This window comes from Taudactylus pleione, unplaced genomic scaffold, assembly GCF_031769625.1.
Source record: "Taudactylus pleione unplaced genomic scaffold, aTauple2 ptg000631l, whole genome shotgun sequence".
Classification (NCBI taxonomy): Eukaryota; Metazoa; Chordata; class Amphibia; order Anura; family Myobatrachidae; genus Taudactylus; species Taudactylus pleione.
In genome coordinates, this window is record NW_028285033.1 from 966,874 (window position 1) to 989,379 (window position 22,506).

Here is a 22,506-nt window from a genome sequence, read left to right on the forward strand (position 1 = left end):
TCGAAACTGCGAGCCGGAGCCTGCGGTTGAGGTTTTCAACCGCAAGCCCCGGAGTGATTTTGGCTCTATCAGAGCCAAAATCACTCCCACTGACATCACTAGTGATGTCAGTGGGCCGGCTTCTGATGGGAGGCGTTCCCATGGGAACGCCCCCGTCAGGGAGGCACGCCCCCGGCACGCCCACCAAAGGGGGCGTGCTGTCAATCAACATCGACAGCACGCCCCCTTTGATCAGACACAATGAGCGAAGGACTTTCCATCGCTCGTCGCGTCTGGTGCATGCGCACGACGGCGCTCCCTCCGTCGTGCGCATGCTCAGTGCAGACCATCGACCCACTTGCGAGCGGACAGCCGCTTGCGAGTGGGTCTGAATCAGGGCCTATGATCCCTATGGATACATTTCTGATATATTTTCTGAAACATGTCAGTGTGTTTTCATCAATAAGTAGATCTTACTGACTGCTTTGGGTAATTATCCTATTTTATGCCACTGAGACTTATAAACGTCAGATTATCTGCAGTAAATACATTTTTTTGCTTTTATTATTTCTTTTTATTATAAGTCTTTCGTGTATGTATTATAATGCATTTTATAAAGTACAAAAGACAACGTTCCACTCTCATAAATCTGTACTTAGTGGACCTAAACATCCTGTGTATTTAAATTGCGCAATTGTTTGAATTTTGTGTGTTACGCTTTCCAGCAAATCATGAAGGATCGTTGGATGAATGTTGGATACGAAGATGATGAGTTGAAGCCATTCACTGAGCCAGAGCCGGATAACAATGATACAAAGAGGATAGGTAGGTGACACTACGTATAAACACCAATAGCAGCAATCAGCCAAGTACTACATTATGTGTATAATCACCAATAGCAGCAATCAGCCAAGTACTACAGTATGTGTATAAACACCAATAGCAGCAATCAGCCAAGTACTACAGTATGTGTATAATCACCAATAGCAGCAATCAGCCAAGTACTACAGTATGTGTATAATCACCAATAGCAGCAATCAGCCAAGTACTACAGTATGTGTATAAACACCAATAGCAGCAATCATCCTTGTACTACAGTATGTGTATAAAGACCAATAGCAGCACTCATCCAAGTACTATAGTATGTGTATAAACACCAATAGCAGCAATCAGCCAAGTACTACAGTATGTGTATAATCACCAATAGCAGCAATCAGCCAAGTACTACAGTATGTGTATAATCACCAATAGCAGCAATCAGCCAAGTACTACAGTATGTGTATAATCACCAATAGCAGCAATCAGCCAAGTACTACAGTATGTGTATAAACACCAATAGCAGCAATCATCCTTGTACTACAGTATGTGTATAAAGACCAATAGCAGCACTCATCCAAGTACTACAGTATGTGTATAATCACCAATAGCAGCAATCATCCAAGTACTACAGTATGTGTATAATCACCAATAGCAGCAATCATCCCAGTACTACAGTATGTGTGTAAACACCAATAGCAGCAATCATCCTTGTACTACAGTATGTGTATAATCACCAATAGCAGCAATCATCCAAGTACTACAGTATGTGTATAAACACCAATAGCAGCAATAAGCCAAGTACTACAGTATGTGGATAAACACCAATAGCAGCAATCATCCAAGTACTACAGTATGTGTATAATCACCAATAGCAGCAATCATCCAAGTACTACAGTACGTGTGTAAACACCAATAGCAGCAATCATCCAAGTACTACAGTATGTGTAAACACCAATAGCAGCAATCAGCCCAGTACTACAGTATGTGCATAAACACCAATAGCAGCAATCAGCCAAGTACTACAGTATGTGTATAATCACCAACAGCAGCAATCATCCAAGTACTACAGTATGTGTATAAACACCAATAGCAGCAATCATCCCAGTACTACAGTATGTGTATAAACACCAATATCAGCAATCATCCAAGTACTACAGTATGTGTATAAACACCAATAGCAGCAATCATCCCAGTACTACAGTATGTGTATAATCAGCAATAGCAGCAGTAATCCCAGTACTACAGTATGTGCATAAACACCAATAGCAGCAATCAGCCAAGTACTACAGTATGTATATAATCACCAATAGCAGCAATCATCCCAGTACTACAGTATGTGTATAATCAGCAATAGCAGCAGTAATCCCAGTACTACAGTATGTGCATAAACACCAATAGCAGCAATCTTCCAAGTACTACAGTATGTGCATAAACACCAATAGCAGCAATCAGCCAAGTACTACAGTATGTATATAATCACCAATAGCAGCAATCATCCCAGTACTACAGTATGTGTATAAACACCAATAGCAGCAATCATCCAAGTACTACAGTATGTGCATAAACACCAATAGCAGCAATCATCCAAGTACTACAGTATGTGTATAAACAGCAATAGCAGCAATCATCCAAGTACTACAGTATGTGTATAAACTCCAATAGCAGCAATCATCCAAGTACTACAGTATGTGTATAAACACCAATAGCAGCAATCATCCCAGTACTACAGTATGTGTATAATCACCAATAGCAGCAATCAGCCAAGTACTACAGTATGTGTATAATCACCAATAGCAGCAATCATCCCAGTACTACAGTATGTGTATAAACACCAATAGCAGCAATCATCCCAGTACTACAGTATGTGTATAATCACCAATAGCAGCAATCAGCCAAGTACTACAGTATGTGTATAATCACCAATAGCAGCAATCAGCCAAGTACTACAGTATGTGTGTAAACACCGATAGCAGCAATCATCCAAGTACTACAGTATGTGTATAAACACCAATAGCAGCAATCATCCAAGTAATACAGTATGTGTGTAATCACCAATAGCAGCAATCATCCAAGTACTACAGTATGTGTATAAACACCAATAGCAGCAATCATCCAAGTAATACAGTATGTGTGTAATCACCAATAGCAGCAATCATCCAAGTACTACAGTATGTGTATAAACACCGATAGCAGCAATCATCCAAGTACTACAGTATGTGTATAAACACCAATAGCAGCAATCATCCAAGTAATACAGTATGTGTGTAATCACCAATAGCAGCAATCATCCAAGTAATACAGTATGTGTGTAATCACCGATAGCAGCAATCATCCAAGTACTACAGTATGTGTATAAACACCAATAGCAGCAATCATCCCAGTACTACAGTATGTGTATAAACACCAATAGCAGCAATCATCCAAGTACTACAGTATGTGTATAAAGACCAATAGTAGCAATCATCCGAGTTCTACAGTATGTGTGTAAACACCGATAGCAGCAATCAGCCCAGTACTACAGTATGTGTATAAACACCAATAGCAGCAATCATCCAAGTTCTACAGTATGTGTATAAATACCAATAGCAGCAATCAGCCAAGTTCTACAGTATGTGTATAATCACCAATAGCAGCAATCATCAAAGTACTACAGTATGTGTGTAAACACAGAGAGCAGCAATCATCCAAGTACTACAGTATATGTATAAACACCAACAGCAGCAATCATCAAAGTACTACAGTATGTGTATAAATACAAATAGCATCAATCAGCCAAGTACTACAGTATGTGTATAAACACCAATAGCAGCAATCATCCAAGTTCTACAGTATGTGTATAATCACCAATAGCAGCAATCATCCAAGTACTACAGTATGTGTATAAATACCAATAGCAGCAATCAGCCAAGTACTACAGTATGTGTATAAACACCAATAGCAGCCATCATCCAAGTACTACAGTATGTGTATAAATACCAATAGCAGCAATCAGCCAAGTACTACAGTATGTGTATAATCACCAATAGCAGCAATCATCCAAGTACTACAGTATGTGTGTAAACACCGAGAGCAGCAATCATCCAAGTACTACAGTATATGTATAAACACCAACAGCAGCAATCATCTAAGTACTACAGTATGTGTATAAATACCAATAGCAGCAATCAGCCCAGTACTACAGTATGTGTATAAACACCAATAGCAGCAATCATCCAAGTTCTACAGTATGTGTATAAATACCAATAGCAGCAATAAGCCCAGTACTACAAGATGTGTACAATCACCAATAGCAGCAATCATCCAAGTACTACAGTATGTGTATAATCACCAATAGCAGTAATCAGCCCAGTACTACAGTATGTGTATGAACACCAATAGCAGCAATCAGCCAAGTACTACAGTATGTGTCTAATCACCAATAGCAGCAATCATCCAAGTACTACAGTATGTGTATGAACACCAATATCAGCAATCATCCAAGTACTACAGTTTGTGTATAATCACCAATAGCAGCAATCAGCCCAGTACTACAGTATGTGTATAAACATCAATAGCAGCAATCATCCAAGTACTACAGTATGTGTATAATCACCAATAGCAGCAATCAGCCAAGTACTACAGTATGTGTATAATGACCAATTGCAGCAATCATCCAAGTACTATAGTATGTGTATAAACACCAATAGCAGCAATCATCCCAGTACTACAGTATGTGTATAATCACCAATAGCAGCAGTAATCCCAGTACTACAGTATGTGCATAAACACCAATAGCAGCAATCTTCCAAGTACTACAGTATGTGCATAAACACCAATAGCAGCAATCAGCCAAGTACTACAGTATGTATATAATCACCAATAGCAGCAATCATCCCAGTACTACAGTATGTGTATAAACACCAATAGCAGCAATCATCCAAGTACTACAGTATGTGCATAAACACCAATAGCAGCAATCATCCAAGTACTACAGTATGTGTATAAACAGCAATAGCAGCAATCATCCAAGTACTACAGTATGTGTATAAACTCCAATAGCAGCAATCATCCAAGTACTACAGTATGTGTATAAACACCAATAGCAGCAATCATCCCAGTACTACAGTATGTGTATAATCACCAATAGCCGCAATCAGCCAAGTACTACAGTATGTGTATAATCACCAATAGCAGCAATCATCCCAGTACTACAGTATGTGTATAAACACCAATAGCAGCAATCATCCCAGTACTACAGTATGTGTATAATCACCAATAGCAGCAATCAGCCAAGTACTACAGTATGTGTATAATCACCAATAGCAGCAATCAGCCAAGTACTACAGTATGTGTGTAAACACCGATAGCAGCAATCTTCCCAGTACTACAGTATGTGTATTAACACCAATAGCAGCAATCATCCAAGTACTACAGTATGTGTATAAAGACCAATAGTAGCAATCATCCGAGTTCTACAGTATGTGTGTAAACACCGATAGCAGCAATCAGCCCAGTACTACAGTATGTGTATAAACACCAATAGCAGCAATCATCCAAGTTCTACAGTATGTGTATAAATACCAATAGCAGCAATCATCCAAGTTCTACAGTATGTGTGTAAACACCGAGAGCAGCAATCATCCAAGTTCTACAGTATGTGTATAAATACCAATAGCAGCAATCAGCCAAGTACTACAGTATGTGTATAATCACCAATAGCAGCAATCATCAAAGTACTACAGTATGTGTGTAAACACAGAGAGCAGCAATCATCCAAGTACTACAGTATATGTATAAACACCAACAGCAGCAATCATCCAAGTACTACAGTATGTGCATAAACAGCAATAGCAGCAATCTGCCAAGTACTACAGTATGTGTATAAACACCAATAGCAGCAATCATCCAAGTACTATAGTATGTGCATAAACACCAATAGCAGCAATCAGCCAAGTACTACAGTATGTGTATAAACACCAATAGCAGCATTCAGCCAAGTACTACAGTATGTGTATAAACACCAATAGCAGCAATCATCCAAGTACTACAGTATGTGTATAATCACCAATAGCAGCAATCAGCCCTGTACTACAGTATGTGTATCTACACCAATAGCAGCAATCATCGAAGTACTACAGTATGTGTATAATCACCAATAGCCGCAATCAGCCCAGTACTACAGTATGTGTATAAAGACCAATAGCAGCAATCAGCCAAGTACTACAGTATGTGTATAAATACCAATAGCAGCAATCAGCCAAGTACTACAGTATGTGTATAAACACCAATAGCAGCACTCAGCCAAGTACTACAGTATGTGGGTAAACACCAATAGCAGCACTCATCCAAGTACTACAGTATGTGTATAAAGATCAATAGCAGCAATCAGCCAAGTACTACAGTATGTGTATAAAGACCAATAGCAGCAATCAGCCAAGTACTACAGTATGTGTATAAAGACCAATAGCAGCAATCAGCCAAGTACTACAGTATGTGTATAAAGACCAATAGCAGTAATCATCCAAGTACTACAGTATGTGTATAAAGACCAATAGCAGCAATCAGCCAAGTACTACAGTATGTGTATAAAGACCAATAGCAGCACTCATCCAAGTACTACAGTATGTGTATAAAGAACAATAGCAGCAATCAGCCAAGTACTACAGTATGTGTATAAACACCAATAGCAGAAATCATCCAAGTACTACAGTATGTGCATAAACAGCAATAGCAGCAATCTGCCAAGTACTACAGTATGTGTATAAACACCAATAGCAGCAATCATCCAAGTACTATAGTATGTGCATAAACACCAATAGCAGCAATCATCCAAGTACTACAGTATGTGTATAAACACCAATAGCAGCAATCAGCCAAGTACTACAGTATGTGTATAAACACCAATAGCAGCAATCATCCAAGTACTACAGTATGTGTATAAACACCAATAGCAGCAATCATCCAAGTACTATAGTATGTGCATAAACACCAATAGCAGCAATCATCCAAGTACTATAGTATGTGTATAAACACCAATAGCAGCAATCAGCCAAGTACTACAGTATGTGTATAATCACCAATAGCAGCAATCATCCAAGTACTACAGTATGTGTATAATCACCAATAGCAGCAATCATCCAACTACTACAGTATGTGTATAATCACCAATAGCAGCAATCAGCCAAGTACTACAGTATGTGTATAATCACCAATAGCAGCAATCATCCAAGTACTACAGTATGTGTATAAACACCAATAGCAGCAATCATCCAAGTACTACAGTATGTGTGTAAACACCGATAGCAGCAATCAGCCCAGTACTACAGTATGTGTATAAACAACAATAGCAGCAATCATCCAAGTTCTACAGTATGTGTATTAATACCAATAGCAGCAATCAGCCCAGTTCTACAGTATGTGTATAAACACCAATAGCAGCAATCAGCCAAGTACTACAGTATGTGTATAAATACCAATAGCAGCAATCAGCCAAGTACTACAGTATGTGTATAAACACCAATAGCAGCACTCAGCCAAGTACTACAGTATGTGTGTAAACACCAATAGCAGCACTCATCCAAGTACTACAGTATGTGTATAAAGACCAATTGCAGCAATCAGCCAAGTACTACAGTATGTGTATAAAGACCAATAGCAGCAATCAGCCAAGTACTACAGTATGTGTATAAAGACCAATAGCAGCAATCAGCCAAGTACTACAGTATGTGTATAAAGACCAATAGCAGTAATCATCCAAGTACTACAGTATGTGCATAAACAGCAATAGCAGCAATCAGCCAAGTACTACAGTATGTGTATAAAGACCAATAGCAGCAATCAGCCAAGTACTACAGTATGTGTATAAAGACCAATAGCAGCACTCATCCAAGTACTACAGTATGTGTATAAAGAACAATAGCAGCAATCAGCCAAGTACTACAGTATGTGTATAAACACCAATAGCAGCAATCATCCAAGTACTACAGTATGTGCATAAACAGCAATAGCAGCAATCTGCCAAGTACTACAGTATGTGTATAAACACCAATAGCAGCAATCATCCAAGTACTATAGTATGTGCATAAACACCAATAGCAGCAATCATCCAAGTACTACAGTATGTGTATAAACACCAATAGCAGCAATCAGCCAAGTACTACAGTATGTGTATAAACACCAATAGCAGCAATCATCCAAGTACTACAGTATGTGTATAAACACCAATAGCAGCAATCATCCAAGTACTATAGTATGTGCATAAACACCAATAGCAGCAATCATCCAAGTACTATAGTATGTGTATAAACACCAATAGCAGCAATCAGCCAAGTACTACAGTATGTGTATAATCACCAATAGCAGCAATCATCCAAGTACTACAGTATGTGTATAAACACCAATAGCAGGAATCAGCCAAGTACTACAGTATGTGTATAATCACCAATAGCAGCAATCATCCATCTACTACAGTATGTGTATAATCACCAATAGCAGCAATCAGCCAAGTACTACAGTATGTGTATAATCACCAATAGCAGCAATCATCCAAGTACTACAGTATGTGTATAAAAACCAATAGCAGCAATCAGCCAAGTACTACAGTATGTGTATAATCACCAATAGCAGCAATCAGCCAAGTACTACAGTATGTGTATAATCACCAATAGCAGCAATCATCCAAGTACTACAGTATGTGTATAAACACCAATAGCAGCAATCAGCCAAGTACTACAGTATGTGTATAATCACCAATAGCAGCAATCATCCAACTACTACAGTATGTGTATAATCACCAATAGCTACAATCAGCCAAGTACTACAGTATGTGTATAATCACCAATAGCAGCAATCAGCCAAGTACTACAGTATGTGTATAAACACCAATAGCAGCAATCAGCCAAGTACTACAGTATTTGTGTAAACACCGATAGCAGCAATCAGCCCAGTACTACAGTATGTGTATAAACACCAATAGCAGCAATCATCCAAGTTCTACAGTATGTGTATAAATACCAATAACAGCAATCAGCCAAGTACTACAGTATGTGTATAATCACCAATAGCAGTAATCATCCAAGTACTACAGTATGTGTGTAAACACCGAGAGCAGCAATCATCCAAGTACTACAGTATATGTATAAACACCAACAGCAGCAATCATCCAAGTACTACAGTATGTGTATAAACACCAATAGCAGCAATCATCCAAGTACTACAGTATGTGCATAAACAGCAATAGCAGCAATCAACCAAGTACTACAGTATGTGTATAAACATAAATAGCAGCAATCATCCAAGTACTATAGTATGTGTATAAACACCAATAGCAGCAATCATCCAAGTACTACAGTATGTGTATAAACACCAATAGCAGCAATCAGCCAAGTACTACAGTATGTGTATAAACACCAATAGCAGCAATCATCCAAGTACTACAGTATGTGTATAAACACCAATAGCAGCAATCATCCAAGTACTATAGTATGTGCATAAACACCAATAGCAGCAATCATCCAAGTACTATATTATGTGTATAAATACCAATAGCAGCAATCAGCCAAGTACTACAGTATGTGTATAAACACCAATAGCAGCAATCAGCCAAGTACTACAGTATGTGTATAATCACCAATAGCAGCAATCATCCAACTACTACAGTATGTGTATAATCACCAATAGCAGCAATCAGCCAAGTACTACAGTATGTGTATAATCACCAATAGCAGCAATCATCCAAGTACTACAGTATGTGTATAAACACCAATAGCAGCAATCATCCAAGTACTACAGTATGTGTATAATCACCAATAGCAGCAATCAGCCCTGTACTACAGTATGTGTATAAACACCAATAGCAGCAATCAGCCAAGTACTACAGTATGTGTATAATCACCAATAGCAGCAATCAGCCAAGTACTACAGTATGTGTGTAAACACCAATAGCAGCAATCATCCCAGTACTACAGTATGTGTGGAAACACCGATAGCAGCAATCATCCCAGTACTACAGTATGTGTATAAACACCAATAGCAGCAATCATCCAAGTACTACAGTATGTGTATGAAGACCAATAGTAGCAATCATCCGAGTTCTACAGTATGTGTGTAAACACCGATAGCAGCAATCAGCCCAGTACTACAGTATGTGTATAAACACCAATAGCAGCAATCATCCAAGTTCTACAGTATGTGTATTAATACCAATAGCAGCAATCAGCCCAGTTCTACAGTATGTGTTTAAACACCAATAGCAGCAATCATCCAAGTTCTACAGTATGTGTATAAATACCAATAGCAGCAATCAGCCAAGTACTACAGTATGTGTATTATCACCAATAGCAGCAATCATCCAAGTACTACAGTATGTGTGTAAACACCGAGAGCAGCAATCATCCAAGTACTACAGTATATGTATAAACACCAACAGCAGCAATCATCCAAGTACTACAGTATGTGTATAAATACCAATAGCAGCAATCAGCCCAGTACTACAGTATGTGTATAAACACCAATAGCAGCAATCATCCAAGTTCTACAGTATGTGTATAAATACCAATAGCAGCAATCAGCCCAGTACTACAGTATGTGTATAAAGACCAATAGCAGCAATCATCCAAGTACTACAGTATGTGTATAATCACCAATAGCAGTAATCAGCCCAGTACTACAGTATGTGTATGAACACCAATAGCAGCAATCAGCCAAGTACTACAGTATGTGTCTAATCACCAATAGCAGCAATCATCCCAGTACTACAGTATGTGTATCAACACCAATAGCAGCAATCATCCAAGTACTACAGTATATGTATAAACACCAACAGCAGCAATCATCCAAGTACTACAGTATGTGTATAAATACCAATAGCAGCAATCAGCCCAGTACTACAGTATGTGTATAAACACCAATAGCAGCAATCATCCAAGTTCTACAGTATGTGTATAAATACCGATAGCAGCAATCAGCCCAGTACTACAAGATGTGTACAATCACCAATAGCAGCAATCATCCAAGTACTACAGTATGTGTATAATCACCAATAGCAGTAATCAGCCCAGTACTACAGTATGTGTATAAACACCAATAGCAGCAATCAGCCAAGTACTACAGTATGTGTCTAATCACCAATAGCAGCAATCATCCAAGTACTACAGTATGTGTATGAAAACCAATATCAGCAATCAGCCAAGTACTACAGTTTGTGTATAATCACCAATAGCAGCAATCAGCCCAGTACTACAGTATGTGTATAAACATCAATAGCAGCAATCATCCAAGTACTACAGTATGTGTATAATCACCAATAGCAGCAATCAGCCAAGTACTACAGTATGTGTATAATGACCAATAGCAGCAATCATCCAAGTACTATAGTATGTGTATAAACACCAATAGCAGCAATCATCCAAGTACTATAGTATGTGTATAAACACCAATAGCAGCAATCATCCCAGTACTACAGTATGTGTATAATCACCAATAGCAGCAATCATCCAAGTACTACAGTATGTGCATAAACAGCAATAGCAGCAATCAGCCAAGTACTACAGTATGTGTATAAACACCAATAGCAGCAATCATCCAAGTACTACAGTATGTGTATAAACACCAATAGCAGCAATCATCCAAGTACTATAGTATGTGCATTAACACCAATAGCAGCAATCATCCAAGTACTACAGTATGTGCATAAACACCAATAGCAGCAATCATCCAAGTACTACAGTATGTGCATAATCACCAATAGCAGCAATCATCCAAGTACTACAGTATGTGTATAAACACCAATAGCAGCAATCATCCCAGTACTACAGTATGTGTATAATCACCAATAGAGCAATCATCCAAGTACTACAGTATGTGTATAATCACCAATAGCAGCAATCATCCAAGTACTACAGTATGTGCATAAACAGCAATAGCAGCAATCAGCCAAGTAATACAGTTTGTGTATAAACACCAATAGCAGCAATCATCCAAGTACTACAGTATGTGTATACACCAATAACAGCAATTAGCCCAGTACTACAGTATGTGTATAATCACCAATAGCAGCAATCATCCCAGTACTACAGTATGTGTATAATCACCAATAGCAGCAATCAGCCAAGTACTACAGTATGTCTATAAACACCAATAGCAGCAATCAGCCAAGTACTACAGTATGTGTATAAATACCAATAGCAGCAATCAGCCAAGTACTACAGTATGTGTATAAACACCAATAGCAGCAATCATCCAAGTACTACAGTATGTGTATAATCACCAATAGCAGCAATCAGCCCTGTACTACAGTATGTGTATAAACACCAATAGCAGCAATCAGCCAAGTACTACAGTATGTGTATAATCACCAATAGCAGCAATCAGCCAAGTACTACAGTATGTGTGTAAACACCAATAGCAGCAATCATCCCAGTACTACAGTATGTGTGGAAACACCGATAGCAGCAATCATCCCAGTACTACAGTATGTGTATAAACACCAATAGCAGCAATCATCCAAGTACTACAGTATGTGTATAAAGACCAATAGTAGCAATCATCCGAGTTCTACAGTATGTGTGTAAACATCGATAGCAGCAATCAGCCCAGTACTACAGTATGTGTATAAACACCAATAGCAGCAATCATCCAAGTTCTACAGTATGTGTATTAATACCAATAGCAGCAATCAGCCCAGTTCTACAGTATGTGTATAAACACCAATAGCAGCAATCAGCCAAGTACTACAGTATGTGTATAAATACCAATAGCAGCAATCAGCCAAGTACTACAGTATGTGTATAAACACCAATAGCAGCACTCAGCCAAGTACTACAGTATGTGTGTAAACACCAATAGCAGCACTCATCCAAGTACTACAGTATGTGTATAAAGACCAATTGCAGCAATCAGCCAAGTACTACAGTATGTGTATAAAGACCAATAGCAGCAATCAGCCAAGTACTACAGTATGTGTATAAAGACCAATAGCAGCAATCAGCCAAGTACTACAGTATGTGTATAAAGACCAATAGCAGTAATCATCCAAGTACTACAGTATGTGTATAAAGACCAATAGCAGCAATCAGCCAAGTACTACAGTATGTGTATAAAGACCAATAGCAGCACTCATCCAAGTACTACAGTATGTGTATAAAGAACAATAGCAGCAATCAGCCAAGTACTACAGTATGTGTATAAACACCAATAGCAGCAATCATCCAAGTACTACAGTATGTGCATAAACAGCAATAGCAGCAATCTGCCAAGTACTACAGTATGTGTATAAACACCAATAGCAGCAATCATCCAAGTACTATAGTATGTGCATAAACACCAATAGCAGCAATCATCCAAGTACTACAGTATGTGTATAAACACCAATAGCAGCAATCATCCAAGTACTTTAGTATGTGTATAAACACCAATAGCAGCAATCAGCCAACTACTACAGTATGTGTATAATCACCAATAGCAGCAATCATCCAAGTACTACAGTATGTGTATAAACACCAATAGCAGCAATCAGCCAAGTACTACAGTATGTGTATAATCACCAATAGCAGCAATCATCCAACTACTACAGTATGTGTATAATCACCAATAGCAGCAATCAGCCAAGTACTACAGTATGTGTATAATCACCAATAGCAGCAATAATCCAAGTACTACAGTATGTGTATAAACACCAATAGCAGCAATCAGCCAAGTACTACAGTATGTGTATAATCACCAATAGCAGCAATCAGCCCTGTACTACAGTATGTGTATCTACACCAATAGCAGCAATCATCGAATTACTACAGTATGTGTATAATCACCAATAGCCGCAATCAGCCCAGTACTACAGTATGTGTATAAAGACCAATAGCAGCAATCAGCCAAGTACTACAGTATGTGTATAAATACCAATAGCAGCAATCAGCCAAGTACTACAGTATGTGTATAAACACCAATAGCAGCACTCAGCCAAGTACTACAGTATGTGGGTAAACACCAATAGCAGCACTCATCCAAGTACTACAGTATGTGTATAAAGATCAATAGCAGCAATCAGCCAAGTACTACAGTATGTGTATAAAGACCAATAGCAGCAATCAGCCAAGTACTACAGTATGTGTATAAAGACCAATAGCAGCAATCAGCCAAGTACTACAGTATGTGTATAAAGACCAATAGCAGTAATCATCCAAGTACTACAGTATGTGTATAAAGACCAATAGCAGCAATCAGCCAAGTACTACAGTATGTGTATAAAGACCAATAGCAGCACTCATCCAAGTACTACAGTATGTGTATAAAGAACAATAGCAGCAATCAGCCAAGTACTACAGTATGTGTATAAACACCAATAGCAGCAATCATCCAAGTACTACAGTATGTGCATAAACAGCAATAGCAGCAATCTGCCAAGTACTACAGTATGTGTATAAACACCAATAGCAGCAATCATCCAAGTACTATAGTATGTGCATAAACACCAATAGCAGCAATCATCCAAGTACTATAGTATGTGTATAAACACCAATAGCAGCAATCAGCCAAGTACTACAGTATGTGTATAATCACCAATAGCAGCAATCATCCAAGTACTACAGTATGTGTATAAACACCAATAGCAGGAATCAGCCAAGTACTACAGTATGTGTATAATCACCAATAGCAGCAATCATCCAACTACTACAGTATGTGTATAATCACCAATAGCAGCAATCAGCCAAGTACTACAGTATGTGTATAATCACCAATAGCAGCAATCATCCAAGTACTACAGTATGTGTATAAACACCAATAGCAGCAATCATCCAAGTACTACAGTATGTGTATAATCACCAATAGCAGCAATCAGCCAAGTACTACAGTATGTGTATAATCACCAATAGCAGCAATCATCCAAGTACTACAGTATGTGTATAAACACCAATAGCAGCAATCAGCCAAGTACTACAGTATGTGTATAATCACCAATAGCAGCAATCATCCAACTACTACAGTATGTGTATAATCACCAATAGCAGCAATCAGCCAAGTACTACAGTATGTGTATAAACACCAATAGCAGCAATCAGCCAAGTACTACAGTATTTGTGTAAACACCGATAGCAGCAATCAGCCCAGTACTACAGTATGTGTATAAACACCAATAGCAGCAATCATCCAAGTTCTACAGTATGTGTATAAATACCAATAACAGCAATCAGCCAAGTACTACAGTATGTGTATAATCACCAATAGCAGTAATCATCCAAGTACTACAGTATGTGTGTAAACACCGAGAGCAGCAATCATCCAAGTACTACAGTATATGTATAAACACCAACAGCAGCAATCATCCAAGTACTACAGTATGTGTATAAACACCAATAGCAGCAATCATCCAAGTACTACAGTATGTGCATAAACAGCAATAGCAGCAATCAACCAAGTACTACAGTATGTGTATAAACATAAATAGCAGCAATCATCCAAGTACTATAGTATGTGTATAAACACCAATAGCAGCAATCATCCAAGTACTACAGTATGTGTATAAACACCAATAGCAGCAATCAGCCAAGTACTACAGTATGTGTATAAACACCAATAGCAGCAATCATCCAAGTACTACAGTATGTGTATAAACACCAATAGCAGCAATCATCCAAGTACTATAGTATGTGCATAAACACCAATAGCAGCAATCATCCAAGTACTATAGTATGTGTATAAACACCAATAGCAGCAATCAGCCAAGTACTACAGTATGTGTATAAACACCAATAGCAGCAATCAGCCAAGTACTACAGTATGTGTATAATCACCAATAGCAGCAATCATCCAACTACTACAGTATGTGTATAATCACCAATAGCAGCAATCAGCCAAGTACTACAGTATGTGTATAATCACCAATAGCAGCAATCATCCAAGTACTACAGTATGTGTATAAACACCAATAGCAGCAATCATCCAAGTACTACAGTATGTGTATAATCACCAATAGCAGCAATCAGCCCTGTACTACAGTATGTGTATAAACACCAATAGCAGCAATTAGCCAAGTACTACAGTATGTGTATAATCACCAATAGCAGCAATCAGCCAAGTACTACAGTATGTGTGTAAACACCAATAGCAGCAATCATCCCAGTACTACAGTATGTGTGGAAACACCGATAGCAGCAATCATCCCAGTACTACAGTATGTGTATAAACACCAATAGCAGCAATCATCCAAGTACTACAGTATGTGTATAAAGACCAATAGTAGCAATCATCCGAGTTCTACAGTATGTGTGTAAACACCAATAGCAGCAATCAGCCCAGTTCTACAGTATGTGTTTAAACACCAATAGCATCAATCATCCAAGTTCTACAGTATGTGTATAAATACCAATAGCAGCAATCAGCCAAGTACTACAGTATGTGTATTATCACCAATAGCAGCAATCATCCAAGTACTACAGTATGTGTGTAAACACCGAGAGCAGCAATCATCCAAGTACTACAGTATATGTATAAACACCAACAGCAGCAATCATCCAAGTACTACAGTATGTGTATAAATACCAATAGCAGCAATCAGCCCAGTACTACAGTATGTGTATAAACACCAATAGCAGCAATCATCCAAGTTCTACAGTATGTGTATAAATACCAATATCAGCAATCAGCCCAGTACTACAGTATGTGTATAAAGACCAATAGCAGCAATCATCCAAGTACTACAGTATGTGTATAATCACCAATAGCAGTAATCAGCCCAGTACTACAGTATGTGTATGAACACCAATAGCAGCAATCAGCCAAGTACTACAGTATGTGTCTAATCACCAATAGCAGCAATCATCCCAGTACTACAGTATGTGTATCAACACCAATAGCAGCAATCATCCAAGTACTACAGTATATGTATAAACACCAACAGCAGCAATCATCCAAGTACTACAGTATGTGTATAAATACCAATAGCAGCAATCAGCCCAGTACTACAGTATGTGTATAAACACCAATAGCAGCAATCATCCAAGTTCTACAGTATGTGTATAAATACCAATAGCAGCAATCAGCCCAGTACTACAAGATGTGTACAATCACCAATAGCAGCAATCATCCAAGTACTACAGTATGTGTATAATCACCAATAGCAGTAATCAGCCCAGTACTACAGTATGTGTATAAACACCAATAGCAGCAATCAGCCAAGTACTACAGTATGTGTCTAATCACCAATAGCAGCAATCATCCAAGTACTACAGTATGTGTATGAACACCAATATCAGCAATCTGCCAAGTACTACAGTTTGTGTATAATCACCAATAGCAGCAATCAGCCCAGTACTACAGTATGTGTATAAACATCAATAGCAGCAATCATCCAAGTACTACAGTATGTGTATAATCACCAATAGCAGCAATCAGCCAAGTACTACAGTATGTGTATAATGACCAATAGCAGCAATCATCCAAGTACTATAGTATGTGTATAAACACCAATAGCAGCAATCATCCAAGTACTATAGTATGTGTATAAACACCAATAGCAGCAATCATCCCAGTACTACAGTATGTGTATAATCACCAATAGCAGCAATCATCCAAGTACTACAGTATGTGCATAAACAGCAATAGCAGCAATCAGCCAAGTACTACAGTATGTGTATAAACACCAATAGCAGCAATCATCCAAGTACTACAGTATGTGTATAAACACCAATAGCAGCAATCATCCAAGTACTATAGTATGTGCATTAACACCAATAGCAGCAATCATCCAAGTACTACAGTATGTGCATAAACACCAATAGCAGCAATCATCCAAGTACTACAGTATGTGCATAATCACCAATAGCAGCAATCATCCAAGTACTACAGTATGTGTATAAACACCAATAGCAGCAATCATCCCAGTACTACAGTATGTGTATAATCACCAATAGAGCAATCATCCAAGTACTACAGTATGTGTATAATCACCAATAGCAGCAATCATCCAAGTACTACAGTATGTGCATAAACAGCAATAGCAGCAATCAGCCAAGTAATACAGTTTGTGTATAAACACCAATAGCAGCAATCATCCAAGTACTACAGTATGTGTATACACCAATAACAGCAATCAGCCCAGTACTACAGTATGTGTATAATCACCAATAGCAGCAATCATCCCAGTACTACAGTATGTGTATAATCACCAATAGCAGCAATCAGCCAAGTACTACAGTATGTGTATAAACACCAATAGCAGCAATCAGCCAAGTACTACAGTATGTGTATAAAGACCAATAGCAGCAATCATCCAAGTACTACAGTATGTGTATCAACACCAATAGCAGCAATCATCGAAGTACTACAGTATGTGTATAATCACCAATAGCCGCTATCAGCCCAGTACTACAGTATGTGTATAAAGACCAATAGCAGCAATCAGCCAAGTACTACAGTATGTGTATAAATACCAATAGCAGCAATCAGCCAAGTACTACAGTATGTGTATAATCACCAATAGCAGCAATCAGCCAAGTACTACAGTATGTGTATGATCACCAACAGCAGCAATCATCCAAGTACTACAGTATGTGTATAAACACCAATAGCAGCAATCATCCAAGTACTACAGTATGTGTATAAACAGCAATAGCAGCACTCATCCCAGTACTACAGTATGTGTATAAACACCAATAGCAGCAATCATCCAAGTACTATAGTATGTGTATAAACACCAATAGCAGCTATCATCCTAGTACTACTGTATGTGTATAATCACCAATAGCAGCATTCCTCCAAGTACTACAGTATGTGTATAATCACCAATAGCAGCAATCATCCCAGTACTACAGTATGTGCATAAACACCAATAGCGGCAATCATCGAAGTACTACAGTATGTGTATAAACACCAATAGCGGCAATCTTCCAAGTACTACAGTATGTGTATAAACACCAATAGCAGCACTCATCCCAGTACTACAGTATGTGTATAATCACCAATAGCAGCAATCAGCCAAGTACTACAGTATGTGTATAATCACCAATAGCAGCAATCAGCCAAGTACTACAGTATGTGTATAATCACCAAAAGCAGCAATCAGCCAACTACTACAGTATGTGTATAATCACCAACAGCAGCAATCATCCAAGTACTACAGTATGTGTATAAACACCAATAGCAGCAATCATCCAAGTACTACAGTATGTGTATAAACACCAATAGCAGCACTCATCCCAGTACTACAGTATGTGTATAAACACCAATAGCAGCAATCAGCCAAGTACTACAGTATGTGTATTATCACCAATAGCAGCAATCTTCCAAGTACTACAGTATGTGTATAAACACCAATAGCAGCAATCATCCAAGTACTACAGTATGTGTATAATCACCAATAGCAGCAATCTTCCAAGTACTATAGTATGTGTATAATCACCAATAGCAGCAATCATCCCAGTACTACAGTATGTGTATAAATACCAATAGCAGCAATCATCCAAGTACTACAGTATGTGTATATACACCAATAGCAGCAATCATCCCAGTACTATAGTATGTGCATAAACACCAATAGCAGCAGTCATCCCAGTACTACAGTATGTGCATAAACACCAATAGCGGCAATCATCCCAGTACTACAGTATGTGTATAAACATCAATAGCAGCAATCATCCAAGTACTACAGTATGTGTATAAACACCAATAGCAGCAATCATCCAAGTACTACAGTATGTGTATAAACACCAATAGCAGCAATCATCCAAGTACTACAGTATGTGTATAAACACCAATAGCGGCAATCATCCAAGTACTACAGTATGTGCATAAACACCAATAGCGGCAATCATCCAAGTACTACAGTATGTGTATAATCACCAATAGCAGCAATCATCCAAGTACTAAAGTATGTGTATAAACACCAATAGCAGCAATCATCCCAGAACTACAGTATGTGTATAAACACCAATAGCAGCAATCAGCCAAGTACTACAGTATGTGTATAATCACCAATAGCAGCAATCATCCAAGTACTACAGTATGTGTATAAACACCAATAGCAGCAATCATCCAAGTAATACAGTATGTGTGTAATCACCAATAGCAGCAATCAGCCAAGTACTACAGTATGTGTATAAACACCAATAGCAGCAATCATCCAAGTACTACAGTATGTGTATAATCACCAATAGCAGCAATCAGCCCTGTACTACAGTATGTGTATAAACACCAATAGCAGCAATCAGCCAAGTACTACAGTATGTGTATAATCACCAATAGCAGCAATCAGCCAAGTACTACAGTATGTGTGTAAACACCAATAGCAGCAATCATCCCAGTACTACAGTATGTGTGGAAACACCGATAGCAGCAATCATCCCAGTACTACAGTATGTGTATAAACACCAATAGCAGCAATCATCCAAGTACTACAGTATGTGTATAAAGACCAATAGTAGCAATCATCCGAGTTCTACAGTATGTGTGTAAACACCGATAGCAGCAATCAGCCCAGTACTACAGTATGTGTATAAACACCAATAGCAGCAATCATCCAAGTTCTACAGTATGTGTATTAATACCAATAGCAGCAATCAGCCCAGTTCTACAGTATGTGTATAAACACCAATAGCAGCAATCAGCCAAGTACTACAGTATGTGTATAAATACCAATAGCAGCAATCAGCCAAGTACTACAGTATGTGTATAAACACCAATAGCAGCACTCAGCCAAGTACTACAGTATGTGTGTAAACACCAATAGCAGCACTCATCCAAGTACTACAGTATGTGTATAAAGACCAATTGCAGCAATCAGCCAAGTACTACAGTATGTGTATAAAGACCAATAGCAGCAATCAGCCAAGTACTACAGTATGTGTATAAAGACCAATAGCAGCAATCAGCCAAGTACTACAGTATGTGTATAAAGACCAATAGCAGTAATCATCCAAGTACTACAGTATGTGTATAAAGACCAATAGCAGCAATCAGCCAAGTACTACAGTATGTGTATAAAGACCAATAGCAGCACTCATCCAAGTACTACAGTATGTGTATAAAGAACAATAGCAGCAATCAGCCAAGTACTACAGTATGTGTATAAACACCAATAGCAGCAATCATCCAAGTACTACAGTATGTGCATAAACAGCAATAGCAGCAATCTGCCAAGTACTACAGTATGTGTATAAACACCAATAGCAGCAATCATCCAAGTACTATAGTATGTGCATAAACACCAATAGCAGCAATCATCCAAGTACTACAGTATGTGTATAAACACCAATAGCAGCAATCATCCAAGTACTTTAGTATGTGTATAAACACCAATAGCAGCAATCAGCCAAGTACTACAGTATGTGTATAATCACCAATAGCAGCAATCATCCAAGTACTACAGTATGTGTATAAACACCAATAGCAGCAATCAGCCAAGTACTACAGTATGTGTATAATCACCAATAGCAGCAATCATCCAACTACTACAGTATGTGTATAATCACCAATAGCAGCAATCAGCCAAGTACTACAGTATGTGTATAATCACCAATAGCAGCAATAATCCAAGTACTACAGTATGTGTATAAACACCAATAGCAGCAATCAGCCAAGTACTACAGTATGTGTATAATCACCAATAGCAGCAATCAGCCCTGTACTACAGTATGTGTATCTACACCAATAGCAGCAATCATCGAATTACTACAGTATGTGTATAATCACCAATAGCCGCAATCAGCCCAGTACTACAGTATGTGTATAAAGACCAATAGCAGCAATCAGCCAAGTACTACAGTATGTGTATAAATACCAATAGCAGCAATCAGCCAAGTACTACAGTATGTGTATAAACACCAATAGCAGCACTCAGCCAAGTACTACAGTATGTGGGTAAACACCAATAGCAGCACTCATCCAAGTACTACAGTATGTGTATAAAGATCAATAGCAGCAATCAGCCAAGTACTACAGTATGTGTATAAAGACCAATAGCAGCAATCAGCCAAGTACTACAGTATGTGTATAAAGACCAATAGCAGCAATCAGCCAAGTACTACAGTATGTGTATAAAGACCAATAGCAGTAATCATCCAAGTACTACAGTATGTGTATAAAGACCAATAGCAGCAATCAGCCAAGTACTACAGTATGTGTATAAAGACCAATAGCAGCACTCATCCAAGTACTACAGTATGTGTATAAAGAACAATAGCAGCAATCAGCCAAGTACTACAGTATGTGTATAAACACCAATAGCAGCAATCATCCAAGTACTACAGTATGTGCATAAACAGCAATAGCAGCAATCTGCCAAGTACTACAGTATGTGTATAAACACCAATAGCAGCAATCAGCCAAGTACTATAGTATGTGCATAAACACCAATAGCAGCAATCATCCAAGTACTATAGTATGTGTATAAACACCAATAGCAGCAATCAGCCAAGTACTACAGTATGTGTATAATCACCAATAGCAGCAATCATCCAAGTACTACAGTATGTGTATAAACACCAATAGCAGGAATCAGCCAAGTACTACAGTATGTGTATAATCACCAATAGCAGCAATCATCCAACTACTACAGTATGTGTATAATCACCAATAGCAGCAATCAGCCAAGTACTACAGTATGTGTATAATCACCAATAGCAGCAATCATCCAAGTACTACAGTATGTGTATAAACACCAATAGCAGCAATCATCCAAGTACTACAGTATGTGTATAATCACCAATAGCAGCAATCAGCCAAGTACTACAGTATGTGTAT

General features: G+C 38.2%; 1 protein-coding gene across 1 annotated transcript in view; it reads left to right on the forward strand.

Moving 5' to 3' along the window:
• Positions 1–22,506, forward strand: part of MARK1 (microtubule affinity regulating kinase 1) — a 1,129,886-nt gene that overhangs the window by 790,850 nt on the left and 316,530 nt on the right. Inside the window, exon 11 of the mRNA XM_088454765.1 lies at positions 705–804. Within this exon, the coding sequence (XP_088310891.1) occupies positions 705–804 (100 nt within the window). The remainder of the gene's footprint in view (positions 1–704; positions 805–22,506) is intronic.